The sequence below is a fragment of the Anabrus simplex genome, chromosome 1, assembly GCF_040414725.1.
Source record: "Anabrus simplex isolate iqAnaSimp1 chromosome 1, ASM4041472v1, whole genome shotgun sequence".
NCBI lineage: Eukaryota > Metazoa > Arthropoda > Insecta > Orthoptera > Tettigoniidae > Anabrus > Anabrus simplex.
Window position 1 is genome coordinate 1,407,070,900 of NC_090265.1, and position 16,799 is coordinate 1,407,087,698.

General features: G+C 41.4%; 1 protein-coding gene across 1 annotated transcript in view; it reads right to left on the reverse strand.

Annotated features, from left to right (window-relative positions):
* The window catches only part of LOC136858373 (sensory neuron membrane protein 2), a 311,757-nt gene that overhangs the window by 13,344 nt on the left and 281,614 nt on the right, over positions 1 to 16,799 (reverse strand). Inside the window, exons 5-7 of the mRNA XM_067137868.2 lie at positions 14,286 to 14,497; positions 6,162 to 6,331; positions 722 to 840 (exon numbers count right to left, since the gene is read on the reverse strand). Of these exons, the coding sequence (XP_066993969.2) occupies positions 722 to 840; positions 6,162 to 6,331; positions 14,286 to 14,497 (501 nt within the window). The remainder of the gene's footprint in view (positions 1 to 721; positions 841 to 6,161; positions 6,332 to 14,285; positions 14,498 to 16,799) is intronic.

Genomic DNA, 16,799 nt, shown 5'->3' on the forward strand with positions numbered 1-16,799 from the left:
GTTATTGCCGGAGATGTAGTGTGTGGTTGGTTTTTAATTGTGGTTACTATGAACCTTTCTTCTCGTGCGGTCAGTTACTTGGGACGTCCAGTTTTCTTTCCTTGCTTGTAAGAAAATCCTGTCCTTTTAACCTTTGTATGGTGCTTTGCACAGTTGGTTTACTTCCTCCAATGATGTTTCTGATCTCGGAATACGATTTTTCTTGGTGGTGAAGGCGTAGAATAAGTCGTCTCCAACACACGTTTGCCTAGTTTTCCTCGCCATTGGACTAGTACCGTCTATGACCAGCTGACCAGTCCGTCTCTGTCTGCCTCTACTACACAACTAATGCCACGGAACAACACAGGTTTCTGTTTACTCGTTCAAACCCCATTTTTACACGTAAGGTATGAATACTTATGTCCAGACAAGTAGTGTCATGGAGTACGCATTTGTTGATTTGTTATGTACTGTTATTTACTTCCAGTTTATTTTGTGCTTTGTAACGACCACTGCTGTACAAGGTATACGTTTGGGTTTGTAATTTTGACCTGTAATCCGTATTGGTCCAGCAACAAAGCATTTTGTATTGGATGGGTAGGGGTATGAATACTGTTGTCCATCTCTGTATTTCTTATTTGTCAAATAGAGCGCAGTAGAACAAGAAAAGAATACTTGGAAAACCCGGTGAATAATACACCATAATCCGGTCAAAGCCCATTCGGAAATACTCTATACTTACTGGTTCTATTTCAATGAAGGTTTCATGTTTTTCCTTATCTGGATGTATGCCGCTTGGATAGCTCTGATATTCTGGGTCTGCTAGGTAGAAGTGAGGCAGTGACATGATCATTGGTGCATCTGTAAGCAAAAAAATGTACCGTTATTACAGACAATCTTAAAACCCAGCACTCACTTTTGATCTGGTTCCTCGGATAAATGGCCAGTAAAGTATCCTTTGGTTCAAAGGACTGTGGATTCGATTCTCGGCTGGATCGTGGTTTTTAATCGTAAATTGCTAATTCCCTTGACTCGGGGACTGGATGTTTGTGCTGTCCCCAACATCCCCGTAACTCGCTCACACACACACACACACACACTACTATCCTCCACCACAATAACACGCAGTTTCACATACACAGCAGATGCCACCCTCCCAAGACGGTGGGTCCACCTTAGAAGGGTTGAACCAGGCTGATAATGTTTGTTTGTTTGTTTGTTTGTTTGTTTGTTTGCTTGTTTGTTTGTTTGTTTGTTTGTTTGTTTGTTTGTTTGTTTGTTTGTTTGTTTGTTTGTTTGTTTGTTTGTTTTCCCAGCCCTTGTCCCGTTTCTCTACGGGATCGGGTATGAGGTGAGATGAATCTGTCGTGGCGGTTTTTTTATCACCGGATGCCCTTTCTGACGTCAAACTCATCAGAGAAGTTAATCAGATGAAATGAATAACGTGATCTATGATAGTAGGAAGGGATAGAGTTGAAACCCCGTGCCGCCACATAGCCTACTCCTCTCGATGGCACTAAGGGGTCTGCTCAAGGCTTAACATCCCCATCTGACGGACGAACCACCATCAACAGCGTCATATGCCTTCACTCCACATGAGCACTGCGGAGAGGTTTGGAATTTAATCCAGGCTTCTAGCACGCAATCTAGTGATTAGAAATTGTATACCGCCACCACTCCTACCCTGTCGGCCAATATTCTGATGGAGAAATGTTTTTCGACCGACGGAACTCGAACCGGCTAACCACGGTGTCAGACCGTTTAGACTTCAGCGCCATAACGATCATGGCCAGCTGGCGGGCTGCTGTACCAGCTAGCCATAGACACACGAAATTATTCTTACTTACTTTTCGACACAACATAAGGCTCCTAACCACGTCTTACTTATTAAGTACATGTATTAAACATGATACAGAGCAGTTGTAAATACTATTATGCATCTTCAACCTTTGAGAGGACCCATTAGTAAGAACACGAGTGGCATTAATTTTGGTCGGTCGGTCGGTTGGTATTAAGAGGAAGTACATTCTCTACTAGCATTAATGTGAGGGAAAATGTGGAAGGAGTCCGACAATTTGAAATATGAAGGCATCGACCAAAGAAAGAGAAGGGCCACGAAGGGCGTGAAAATGAAAGACTCCCTAGGTCTAGTGATCTAATATTGTCGGGTTGGAAATGAACAAGAGTTGACCAAGGGAAGTCGGATAGGATAGATGAAAGTGAGGATCCTGGCGCAAGTAAGTGAAGCAATGCCAGGACTCAGATAAGGGCCCCGACGTCGCCAATCCACGCATGTCGGCAAGTGAAAGATCTCTGATGACACATTTGGTGTTTACCGGACAACATTAATCAGATCTCAGCCATAGATCACCCACGAGAGCTCCGGTTTACTCTGCCATGTGGAACAGAAAAACGAAACGTCGAATTTGCCACGCAGGCAGCCTCGATGGCGTTATTATTATTATTATTATTATTATTATTATTATTATTATTATTATTATTATTATTATTATTATTATTTCATATTTTCAGAAATTATTCAAGAACAAGATCTCTTTATGATTCAACCTGGGCATATGAACGTCGTATAGAAGGGCAATAGAAATGAACGCAAACATAGGACTTCAGTCGAAACGGTGATTTCAGAAACATCCCAAATCCATATTTTTACCAAAGCGGGTTTTTCGCGGCATGTTGTTGTATGAAGTGGACCGCATCCAGTGACGAGTAAAACTATCCGACTTTGGACTTCACTGTTGTGTATAACGGCAAATAAATGGTACAGTGATTTCAAGAAAATCCCTAGTCCAGTACTTGGGAGGTTCTTGAATACACCTTCCGTCTTGCAAGCGCTGCCGTCACCAAACAAAGAATGGATGAAAGTAATAAAGAAGAAATTCCCTATGCATTGCTTAGAAACAGCATAAGTCATTGATTTCAAAGAAGGTTTCGAGACATACTTTAAATGCAATATAACAAAAGACAGGGATTTCGCGTTAAAAAGTGTACTGTAAAATTTCACGTTTGATAGTCGGAAGTTGGAGTAGAGAAAACAGTGAGTGGGATGACGCCAGAGTACTTCCGCATCTTAGAATCTAATATGAAGTCGATAATCCCTAAAGGTGTGGCCTACAACAAAGCCATCACAATTCAGCAAAAGAAACTTGATTATACCAAGTCTCTGGAGAAGTGTTTACAACCAGATGATGTAAATTTCATTGAGTCACTTGTTGGGTCTGACGATCAATGTAACGAGGACGAGGACATGGACGGAGATTATGGTGCTATCGCATAAAAGCCGTGAAAGAATACTGTAAGGAACGTTTTGAGAATTGTGCAGTGGGCATGTTTGGAAGTACTGTATTTGGCGTATATTACTTAGAACAGCAGTACAAGTATTTCATTTTTATTCCTAAATCTTATATTAACCTACAATCACCGAGCTCGATAGCTGCAGTCGCTTAAGTGCGGCCAGTATCCAGTATTCGGGAGATAGTAGGTTCGAACCCCACTGTCGGCAGCCCTGAAAATGGTTTTCCGTGGTTTCCCATTTTCACACCAGGAAAATGCTAGGGCTGTACCTTAATTAAGGCCACGGCCGCTTCCTTCCCACTCCTAGCCCTTCCCTGTCCCATCATCGCCATAAAACCTATCAGTGTCGGTGCGACGTAAAGCAACTAGGGAAAAAATACTACAATCTTGCAATAAAAGTATTAGACCAGACTAAAACTCATGTTACCTCAATATAAAGAGCATTTATATCAAAATCATCCCAAGTCCAATCGTTTTGTACACCCACAGACAAAACTTACAAAATTCCTCATTTGTAGGAATATATGGATGGCTATTGGATGGGGTAAAGATATTTGGCTGCAATAAATATTTTTAATAAAATCTTTTTTTTTTTTTTGTTTCTCTTGAAACATTTTAGTCTCTAAACTTGGGACGTTTCTGAAATCAATAGGGTATATTGTTTATACTGTCTATTCATAACCACTCAATTGTTTTATATTTCCTAGAACTATGCCGGAAATGGTTTTAAATTATAATGTGAGAGTTGTTTTATACTTAATATAGGAATAAATTTTCGTGTGTCCGAAAATGTTTGTCTGCCAATCGACAATGCGCAATGTTTTTTGGCTATTTGCTTTACGTTGCACCGACACAGATAGGTCTTATGGCGACGATGAGATAGGAAAGGCCTAGGAAGTGGAAGGAAGCAGCCGTGGCCTTAATTAAGGTATATCCCCGGCATTTGCCTGATGTGAAAATGCTCTATTAACGTAAGATTGTAGTGTATGTCTCCTAACAAATTCCTTTTCCTTTCAGGGAATTACCATTTTTGTGCCTCTCACATAATCTCCTACGAAGTCTTTTATTTCAGTTTTTTAAACAAACAAAACAAAAATCTGATGGGCCGTAGCCAACCAAGAGACCAGTGTTCAGATCAAAGGTCTACAGAGTACGAAGTGACTCGTGGTCGGCGCGACGAGTCCTCTCACCCATTATTTTTGGCTTCCTCGACTGGAACTGCTATCACATCGTCAGGTAAATCTCAATTGTTCTCACGTAAACTAAGCCCTCAGATCCAGGTAAAAATCCCTGACGTGACCGGGGATCGAACCGGGTCCCTCCGGGTAAGAGGCCGGCTCGCTACCCGTAGACCGTGGGGCTGTCTCAGTTACTTAAACAACCGACGGTCCATAAGACCTATCTTGTCGGTGCGACTTTAAACCCGACTCGACGGTATTTTATTTCATCGATGTTTTACATTGTTTAAATCGATTACACACGCAAATTAATTTGGACCACATAAGAGAGTAAGCGAGGTAGGTGATAGCATTAGTGATTATTGTTTTAAGAGGATGTACGACTGAGTGACCATCCTCTCCTAATTAGAGGAAAATTGGAAATAGGGCAGTGCTGGATTCAGGTGTTTGGGGCCCTGGACTATTTAAAAATGTGGAGCCCCTTCTTCCTAACATCACGTAAGACTAGCATACTGCAGTCGTTATAGAACTACTTGCACTTAAATTGATGAAGAGGGAAGTATTGAAATAGACTACAATTTTTCTCTATTTTTCATGTTAATATTTCATAATGCCAAAACATATTTTACATTTGTCTCATCATCACTATCAAATCGACATACAAAATAGAACTTACGTTTTTTTTGGCAGCACTAGGATATTTTCTATCCATTTTACAAAAACATTACATTTGTAACTTACGAATGGTTCAATAATCAGAGGTGAACTGGAAGTTCTCTTCCTGATACAAAGATATAGTATAGCATGCACATTTCACTGTGCTTCCCCTGTCCCCTCCCACTCACTTCCTAGAGCTCTTCACCCCCTTCCCCCTCTGCCCGTACTCGCAAGCTGCCAGATTTAAATTTTCGTCAACAATAACCTTTACAATAATTACAGTGCGTAAGTAGCGAGGATTCGTGTCTTCGGACGGTAATTGATTCTAGCAGTGATGAAATACTAACGCGGACAACTGATAAGAAGGAAGGAAGAGTGCGTGTTCGATATTTTGCGAGCGTAAATATTCATATACATGCACGGAGGTGGAACAGCAGGCCTTTTTATACAATTTTAGGTTCGGCCAAGGGCCGGGGCCCCTTGGCACGTGAGGCCCGGAGCTGCAGCCCCTTTAGCCCCCTCTTAATGCGGCCCTGAAATAGGGTATCGGCAAGAGAAAGAGAAGGCCAAGAAGGGAGTGAAAATGAAAATCTTCCTAGGCCTCGCCGTTGGGGTAGGAAGAAAACAGACCACATACGAGAGATGAAAACGAGGCGTCTGAAACAAGTAAGTGGGAACAATTCCATACTCAGCTAAGGTCCTCGTGGTAACCATATCACTCTCCTGAACTGATTTTTATTTTAGCTAGCGGTTTAACATCGCTCCAACCCAGACAGGTTTGATGACGATGGTTTAGGAATAGGGCTGGAGTCAGAAATTATCGTCGCCTTAATTAAAGTCCTACAGCGTCAGCATTTGTCTGATATGGGCTGCTGGAAAGGGGTTCGAATCCTCTATCTCACTAGTGAAAGTTAACAGCTACACAGTCGGAACCGCGCAGCCAGCCAGTTGAGAACCCCTGAAGTTACCCCTTTAGGTCGCCTCTTACGACAGGCAGGGTTGATTGAAGTAGTCATGTAGTTTAATCTTACATACCTATACACTTAGTGAGGTCCATCGCTCCATCCTTAAGACATTTCCCATTGCAATAGCAAGCGTTGTCCGGATAATTTGAACCACTTTTCAAAAGATTATTGCTGCCTACAAAGCGGAGAGCAGGCACTCCTTGGATATCGACATCTTTTTCATATTCTGCATACATAGACCTGAAATAAAAATTAAACTGTAAGTTGATGATTATTTTGTTAAGGGGCCTAACATCTAGGATATCGACCACTAATGTTGTCGACTGAAATACAAGTTATTACATGATAATGCCCTGTAAAAATGGCAATTGTAATCGCTCGTGGCATCTTGCTAACCAACTACTTGAACTTAACGTTTGTGAGATATGTATTATTGAGCTGAAATGAAATGAAATGTCGTATGGCTTTTAGTGCCGGGATATCCCAGGACGGGTTCGGCTCGATAGATGCAGGTCTTTTGACTCTCCAATATGTAATACGTGCACACAATATTATTTATTTCTCTCTTCAGTGGTAAAATATACAATTCAAAGTACATCAAAAGCGAGATAGCAACGTGATGTCACCTATAGCCACACGAAATTCTATCAATGCCTTTATGAAGATGATACTCGCAGAAATTCATACAGAATTATTAGTAGGGGGTGGATTTTTCTCTATTTACCATTTTGATGTAGAACACTTGTGTGTGTGTGTGTGTGTGTGTGTGTGTGTGTGTGTGTGTGTGTGTGTGTGTGTGTGTGTGTTTTTCGTTCGTGCACTGTACCCCCACCTTGCATAAAGTTATGAGTGCCATACGGGAACGTAGAGTAAGTTCGGCGATATATAAATGGTTAACAGGGGCGTTCCCGTAGAGAGGATGGGTACCTGTATATATAAAATAAGAGTTTTGTCTGTACATCGCTCAGAATTTGAAAAGAATAGTATTTCTGTATCGGTCATGTTTACAGTAGCACGGAAATGCACGTTTTACTTTTCCGTAATTTCTGTCTTTCTGTCTGTATGTATGTACACGTATTACGAGAAAACGGCTAAAGAGAATTTAATGAAAATCGGTATGTAAAATCGCGGGATGAGCCACTACAACCTAGGCTATAAATCATTTTATTCACGCTGAGTGAAATGGTAGCTTAGGGCAAGGTCTAAAATTTAATTCTCAAATATTTATATTATTAGTGGTCCCATCGATAAATACTACATAACTAAAGTTATATAGAATTAATTTCTGATCATGTATGTCTTATACATTTTTACCGTACCGGCTATAATACACAGTTATTCATGAATTTGTATTTTTGTTGCTAAGTCCATATCAACGCCGAGCCACGAGAAAATGGGTTAATAGAATGTTGTGAAAATGAAAATCGGTATATAGAGTCGGGGAATAAGATACTACAGTCTAAGCTATACACAATTTTATTCGCCCTGGAGGAAACTATAGTTTAGTGGAAGGCACCTAAAATGTAATTTTTAAATACCTACGTTATTGGTCCTTTCGAAAAGTACTACATAACAAAAGTTATAGAGAATACAATTTCCTATCATTTATGTTTTATTGAGTTTTACCATACTGACTACGATAAGAATGGAATTTCAGAGTCGGAAGGAAACTAAATGTGAAGGCCTACAATATCGAAAGCGTATAACATTGATCAACAATAACATTACATTGACCATTGTTTGTTGTGATGTCCTTTGTCTCTTATGCTGCCACTCAACTCCGATAGATGGGATTACTGCTGTGTACCGGGTATAACAGCGCGACTGAATATTGGCGGGAAATAGCTGGGGAGTTAGAAATCTTTCTTGCCATTCCTCTGGTTCATATTTTTTCTGATACTGCTGGTACGTAACACACGGGTTCATCACAATGTTCCATCCATTCGATCTCTACCCTGACGCGCTGTTTTGAATGAGCAGTGTGCACAGTTACGGCAGAGGCTCACTTAGTAGAATAGTAGTATAGTAGTAGCAGTAGTATGACCTGGTCTAAAATTACAATTTAGGCCTATTCCTAATGATAGCACCACAATTCACTAAATAACTCAATACTCAACCCAGAAAAGATCCGTTTCTTAAGAAAAGCTTCTTCCTCTTCAATTTTATTAAATTCTACATTCATTTTATTCAAAATTAGTAGCGAAGAGGGGGTTTCTCCTCCAAGTCAGATAGATTTTTCCGCCGCCGCTGTAGTGAATTGAGATTTTCCGACTCATCGCGTACTCCTAGGAAACAGATTAGTAAAAGGGCGTATTTCTTGCCCTGGGATACTGCACTATTCGAACCCCTCCCCCCACCCCCCGCCCGAAAAAAAGACGAAGAGTGTTCACAGATCACGGTTGTCCGCGGCTTGGTCATTCCAGCTCTGGAACTGTGGACTGTTAGATCGGCAGCGTAGTTTGTTAGAAGTGAGAAAATGTGTGTTTTTTCATGTGAACGAGTATTTCATATGAAAGCATTGCTTTTAATCGCGCCATTCCTACTGACGTCATTGTAATGACCTATGTTCATTTCAGTTGCGAAAACCACTAAGACAATCTTTCTGAGGATGTAAAAAGTGAGTGTCTGCCATTATAAAGAGTACTCCCAACCTGATTGTGACTGATGGTAGGCAAGCGGGGCTACCATTACAATGAAAATTCCCTAACCCAGTCTTCATATGAGAAAAGACGTTTGGTGACTTCCCCGTCGCGTTTCTAGGGTAAAGTTAATAGCTATGCAATTTAATACAATCTTACTCACAACGTGCACACTACCTAACCTAAAACTCTGTATACAACGTAGAATTCCATAGTGAAGCACGGGTACATCAGCTAGTATGTATATATTTGATACAGCGAACCCCGATCTGGAAACGGCTCAGTCGCACATCGTACGCCAAAGCCGTTTATCATAGATTGCAGGTTCGTGGGTTTAACAGCAAACTTTTCACAGGCTCCTCATCTTCACTTTAATCAGACGTTCTTTGACAAGTGTATAAGAAGAGAAAATCTGTTGCATGGCCAGCTCTTTCGCCTGATTTCAGCCTACTTGATTGCTTCTTGTAGGGTCATCTGAACAGTTTTGTGTACGAGACATATGTTGAGACTGGAAAGGAGTTGCTGGCAGGAATCCTCTCTGCCTGTGACATCATTAGAATGCCACCAGATTGTCGACCGGATACGTCAGAACTTACCGCAACGCTGCATGCCTGCATCGAGGCTATGGGACTCCATTTTGAGCAGTTGATTTAAATGGCTTCTTAATGTGTATATGTAGTGTATATGTAAATAACGTATAACATCTCCAGACAAAGATTCGTAAGGTTTTTGTATCACACGTTCATAGGTACCCCAAAATAAATTTGGCTTATACACTATGAATGAGCCATTTCCAGACCGGTGTTTCCTATCTCAGATTGATACATGTTTCCTTCTCCAACATTCCTGAAAGTTTGTATCAGCACTACGGAAACACCGTGTATAGTTAAAACGGTGAAGGATGCAAATTTTTTTTGAAATGATTTTCGATAATTGCTGACGTCATGGCGCGTGGTGAAGACGACCGTCATTTTGTGTTCAAATTGAGATTATCGCGACGCAGTAAAATTACGAAGCGCGCTTTTTAAATAAGTACCGGCATTCTTTATCAGGGAAACGCAACATTATTTTGAACATTTTCTTATCCTTGAATTCCAGACACCTTAAACTACTTCACGTAGTCACCATAGTTACGGCACGTATCACAACAGGACACCAGCTTTTGTGTACCTTAGTCATAGAACGACGCCATCTGTGATGAAAGCTACGTAAAGCAGAAAGAGTGACGAAACCGTGTACCGTCTGTCCTCCCGAAATTTTGCTTCAACCTCATACATCAAATCACCTGCGACGGCCGCTCCGCAGGACGTCATGCACATTTTGACGACCTTCATTGAACGTTCGAGCCCACTCGTCATCACGTTCATCACTGCACTTTCACCATGCACGTCATACACTTGGGGATGATTGTCAGCCGGTTTAATGTTTCGTGTATTCAAGAAACGAATTACGCACTGAAACTCACAGTCGGCTGGTTGATCTGTTGAACATTTTAAACACTCCTTGCAAGATGACCACACTATGTGAATGTCTCCAAAGTGGCATGTGGCATGATAGCAATTGCACTTGCTTAACATAGCAACTGCAGCACTGCACCGAAAATATACGGAAACGGTACTTAAAAGAGCGCCACTAGTAGTATAGCTTACCTCTCCGTGGTGCTAGAGTGTTGCAAGTGGCATCATTGCATTTGTCTCGTACAATTCAGTCATACTACCTACCACTGGTCACCATAACTTCGTTACCACGTCCGATGAAATGCTGAAGACGGTGCTAAATTTGTAAAATGTCTCAGTTTTAAAGAACTACGGCAAATGAGTTCAAGAGGATAGAGGGAATCTCAGAAATAGAGTAAGCCCAAAAACTCCGCAGCAGAATATTCAACACAGTTCCGACAGCACAAGAAAGTGGAGGCGTCCACACAGCGGGACCTACAACCCAGTACTTCTATCACATCTGTGGAACTTGTGGCTAAATACGACCTCTCTCAGCCGATCCTTGATCACCAGCAACTCGTGAAGGATGACCAGGCACGAGTGGACGATGCGTGTCGGGCGGCCGAGTACTACAGGATTTAGCTAGTTGCCACTTAGATGTTGTTTCTACGCCATAAATCTCAATGCCATGCTTCTGGGAAAGCCCACCCATTCTTTTTTAATTTCTTTGTCAAAAAACGTAGGCTTCTAATTTATAAACCCGTTTCCTGGTATCGGAAGCCTGAAACCGTAGTGTTTATAGTGTATCGTATGCGTTTTTTGTCTATTTCGTTTGTTGATGTCTAAAGCATCATCTTCGAGAATTCCCTTTCTTTCCGTACAGTTATCGTATTTGCGTTCATGCAGGCCTGAATGCTTGACTTAGCATACATCAGTGTCCCTTCTATGGAGTCCTAGACACGATCACGAAGCTTGAGACAAGATACACAGATAGCTAGATAGATAGATATATGATAAATCATTGCATTGTTTACATTTTTACACGACTCTGTTTCTTGTATACATATCTACTCTAATAACATTAAACCGGACTGAACGCCTCAGACGGTTGAGGCACTGGCCTACTGAACCCAACTTGGCAGGTTCGATTCTGGCTGAGTCCGGTGGTATTTGAAGGTGCCCAAATACGTAATCCTCGTGTCGTTAGATTTACTGGCACGTAAAAGAACTCCTAAGGGACTAAATTATTGCACCTCGGCGTATCTGAAAACGGTAAAAGTAGTAAGTGGGACGTAAAGCCAATAAAATGATTATTAATTTCTTCTAGTTGCTTTACGTCGCACCGATACAGATAGGTCTTATGGCGACGGTGAGATAGGAAAGGGCTAGAAGTGGGAAGGAAGCGGCCGTGGCCTTAATTAAGGTACAGCCCCAGCATTTGCCTGGTGTAAAAATGGGAGCCACGGAAAACCATCTTCAGGGCTGCCGATAGTGGGATTCGAATCCACTATCTCACGGATGCAACCTCACAGCTGCAAGCCCCTAACCGCACGGCCAACTCTCCCGGTTTATTATTATTATTATTATTATTATTATTATTATTATTATTAGTAGTAGTAGTAGTAGTAGTAGTAGTAGTAGTAGTAGTATCTTTCTGGTACAGTATAAGGTTTGGAACAACTTGCATTGTATTGATTTCGATTTTGTAAGTCCCTTCCCATGGCAATATTCCGTAGCTGAGAACAAACTGAACCAGAGCGTAATACACTTCTGGTAACAATTTCATATTGGCCATGTACTTCAAATTGTGAAGTATATAAACAGTTCCTCTGAGTTTCTTTGTGATACTGATAATGTGAATTTTCTATTTCATGTTCGCGTCAGTAAATAATCCCAAATGCTTAAATTGTATACCTTATCTAATTTTTGTCTTCTTACGGATATTTCTTGAATTTTAGTGCCATTTAAACACGCGTTTCTTACATTTTTATGCCTTTTTATGTGCATTTTTCTTTATTTCTACAACCCTTTGTCTGCCTATTTTACACATTTTAATGCCTCAAATACGTGCCCTAGTAACTATAAATGGTATTAAACTTTGAGAAAACATATTTGGTGTAATTATGGAAGAAACATGTTATATAGGGATCTCTCTTAGAATTAATAGCAAAGGGAAGGCGGAACCATCGAGATCACACGTTACGAACTGTTGCGCGTGTTTTCGTTTAGCAGGCTGCATCGCAAGGAGATAAGCAACTAGTAACATTCCTTTTTAGTTTTCAGGACAGACAGGGTATACTTTGGGCTTATTTCAATTCCCACGCACAGAAAGAGTTTTGGCCCTCAGAAATTGGCATACAGCACTACAAAAGAAACCTCCACCGAAAGAGAAAACAAATCAAAGGCATCGCATACCTAAGATGTGAAACGCACTTTGATTCATAAAAGAGCAGAGTAGACAAAGGAAAATTGGACAGGAACAATTAATGTAGTCGTCTCACTGATTATATTAGATATGTTTGCGAAATTAATAACTGGTTCGATAGAAGGCAGTTCGGTTTTAGGAAAGGTTATTCCACTGAAGCTCATCTTATAGGATTCCAGCAAGATATGGCAGATATCCTGGATTCAGGAGGTCAAATGGTCTGCATCGCGATTGACATGTCTAAAGTATTTGATGGGATGGATCATGGGAGACTAATGACAAAAATGACTGCAACTGGACTTGACTTTTTTTTTTTTGCTATTTGCTTTACGTCGCACCGACACAGATATGTCTTACAGTGACGATGGGACAGGAAAGGCCTAGGAATTGGAAGGAAGCGGCCGTGACTTTAATTAAGGTACAGCCTCGGCATTTGCCTGATGTGAAAATGGGAAACCACGGAAAACCATCTTCAGGGCTGCCGACAGTGGGGCTCGAACCCACTATCTCCCAATTACTGGATACTGGCCACACTTAAGCGACTGGACTTGACAAAAGAGTGACTGAATGGGTGGCTAAGTTTCTAGAAAATATATCTCAGAGAATTAGAGTAGGCGAAGCTTTATCTGACCCTGTAATAATTAAGCGGAGAATTCCTCAAGGCGGTAGTATTGGACCTTTATATATTCTTATATATATGATATGAGTAAAGAAGTGGAATCAGAGGTAAAGCTTTTTGCGGATGATGTTATTCTGTATAGAGTAAGAAATAAGTTACAAGATTGTGAGCAACTGCAACATGACCTCGATAATGTTGTGAGATGCACTGGTATGTTGATAAACGGGATTAAAACTCAGGTTGTGAGTTTCACAAATAGGAAAAGTCCTCTCAGTTTTAATTACTGCGTTGATGCGATGAAAGTTCATTTTGGGGATCATTGTAAGTATCTAGTGTTAATATAAGGAAAGATCTTCATTGGGTAATCACATAAATATGATTGTTAGTAAAGGGTACAGATCTCTGCACATGGTTATGAGGGTATTTAGAGGTTGTAGTAAGGATATAAATAAGAGGGCATGTAAGTCTGTGGTAAGACCCCAATTACAGTATGGTTCCAGTGTATGGGACCATCACCAGGATTACTTGATTCAAGAAATGGAAAAAAAATCCAAAGAAAAGCAGCTCGATTTGTTCTGGGTGATTTCCGACAAAAGAGTAGCGTTACAAAAATGTTGCAAAGTTTGGGCTGGGAAGACTTGGGAAAAAGAAGACGAGCTGCTCGACTAAATGGTATGTTCCGAGCTGTCAGCGGAGAGACGCGTGGAATGACATTAGTAGGCGAATAAGTTTGAGTGGCGTCTTTAAAAGTAGAAAAGATCACAATATGAAGATAAAGTTGGAATTCAAGAGGACAAAATGGGGCAAATATTCATTTATAGGAAGGTGAGTTAGGGATTGGAATAACTTACCAAGGGATATTTTCAATAAATTTACAATTTCTTTGAAATCATTTAAGAAGAGGCTAGGAAGACAACAGATAGGGAATCTGACACCTGGGCGACTGCCCTAAATTTAAATCAGTATTGATTGATTGATTTCTGGTAACAGTATTTTCACAGTTATTGTTCTGAACTCGCCTATGAATGGGTTCTCGTAAAGTCACACTCACACTAAACTTCACTATGATACTGACCTACAGAGATCCGTCGTAAAGATGTAAATGCGGTCCTCCTCAGTGAGAAATGGAGGGAACACTGTAGAGTCTGTACCGTTGATCCTGTTACACGAGACGTTACTCCACTTGTTCAGAAGCGGCTTGCCGTTCCATTGGCTGATGCGTCCCAAGTCCCGAGCTGAAGACAAACCACGATATACACGAAATACTCCGTCTGTACTGCCATTTTTCTGTCAAAACGAGAAACAATAATAAACACATTTGAACATTGCATTGCAATTACAAAGAACCAAATGAAGCCGAGTAAACAGATTTGTATGTTACGTTTCTAGCCCGGAGGCCGATTGGGTCCTTAAAAAGCACCCCCAAAGGTTATATAGTCATAGAGAAACAGAAAAATACCTATGGTAGCGCCATAATGAGGCATGCAAAGTACGATTAGGATTCAGGTAGTTTGCCTTTGCTTTCCTTTTTGGACCAAAGAGTGGTATTGCAGTACGATCGACACTGAGAGCAGCACAATTCATACAATCCAGACACACTAGTGTGCTATGAATATCATTATTCAGCACCACCCGTACCTCACCAGCTTCTTTATTGTCACAGCCATAAATGAGACGGAGACTTGGGTGACAGTCACATTTATAAAATATAGGCTACTGCATCCATTAAGAAATAACAACAACAAAAACAGGAAAAACTGAGTGACAAATAGGTAGCGTATATCTTTCGATCTGCTGTGCTCGTAAGATTCTACTTTTTTTTTACGTCGTACCGACGTAGATACGTCTTATGGCGACGATTGGACAGGAAAGGGCTAGGAGTGGGAGGGAAGCGGCCGTGGCCTTAATTAAGGTACAGCCCCAGCATTTGCCTGGTGTGAAAATGGGAAACCACGGAAAACCATTTTCAGGGCTGCCGACAGTGGGGTTCGAACCTACTATCTCCCGACTACTGGACACTGGCCGCACTTAAGCGACTGCAGCTATCGAGCTCGGTAGATTCTAAATTAGCACGGCTTTTCTTTTCCAAGAGCTAACACACAGGATTTCGGCGACGTTTGAATGGAAAAGGTTAGGATTAAGAAGGTAGCAGCCGTGGCCTTTTATAATGTACAGGCCAATCGTATTCCTGGTGTGGGGAAAGGGGAACCACGGAAAACCATTCCCAAACCACGGCGACAGTGGTGTTCGAACCCACCATCTCCCGAACTGAAGTCTACAGATACACGACCCATGATCAGCAAGTATCTCTCTGAGCTACATAAAGGTGAAAATGAAAATCCACATTCTGTTTCCAGTCATTTGACTGGGTCAGGAATGGAATGAATGAAGCCCCATCTAGCGGCGAGGATAGGAATTGTGCCGGCTGCCGAAGCCTGTCGCACTCTTCTGGGGCAATTATTAATGAATGAAATGATATTGGAGAGTGTTGCTGGAATCAAAGATGCCAGGGAAAACCGGAGTACCCGGAAAAAAATCTGTCCCGCCTTCTCTTTGTCCAGCACAGGTCTCACATGGAGTGACTGGGATTTGAACCACGGAACGCAGCGGTAAGAGGCCGGCGCGCTGCCGCCTGAATTACGGAGGCTTCTAGCTACATAAAGGAATTACGAGCAAATATATTAGTGCACATATTTGGTAGATGGGCTTATCTTGTTTTCTCCAGTTTGACAACTCAGTGTGAAAATGTGTCTCACTCTGTATTCTGCAGAATTTATTCTTATCCTGGCGAAACATTTATCACTGCACACTGTAACATAGAACCAACAATAACACGGCTTTCCAGGCACGTTCCACGCGTGTAGGTACACTGAGTTAGTGATCAAAACAAGCCCATACTATCAAAAGTGAGCACTCAGATACGGTGTTCGGTTACCATGTGTCCGGTCCAAGGCGTGAGTTCAGTTCCAATCCATTTCCTATAGCGTGTTATACGACTCGGTTGATAGCATTAGTCCTTGCGTTAGTATGGTGACGATGGACAGCAAGTGATTCCCTTTATACTCTATGAGCTATGTACTTTTCTACAGGAGTAAGCCTCTTGCTGACACTATTTCAGGCTCTTCCTCAATACGTGTGTGCACGTGTACATGGTGTAGGAGTAGTGTGTCTGTCTCCCAATTATTCGAAGGCCAGGAACTGAGAAATTAAACTGGGTTCATTCATTCTCTCAATTTTATGAGGCCAATGGAGGTGCTCTCTAAAATGAGAGGTAGTGGACCTGGTCCAGAAAGTCAAGTGTTATTGCTTGTCGACGTTTGCCACGTGACACTCCCATATCTGGGCAGTAGTCATCTTAGTAGGTCAAGATCCTTGATGGCCTGCAAGTGCGACAGGAGTTTTCTCAACACCACACTTATTACTATGCTTCAGATAATCGTGCATGTTGTAAATACAATACATATGTAATTGAATATTTGGTGCACATTTCTCTTAGAACGGCACATTACGTGTTCTCTTCTGAGGTCACATCTTTACTAATATACACTGCCTGACAAAAACAAATTGTAGCACGGCGGGGGGGGGGGGG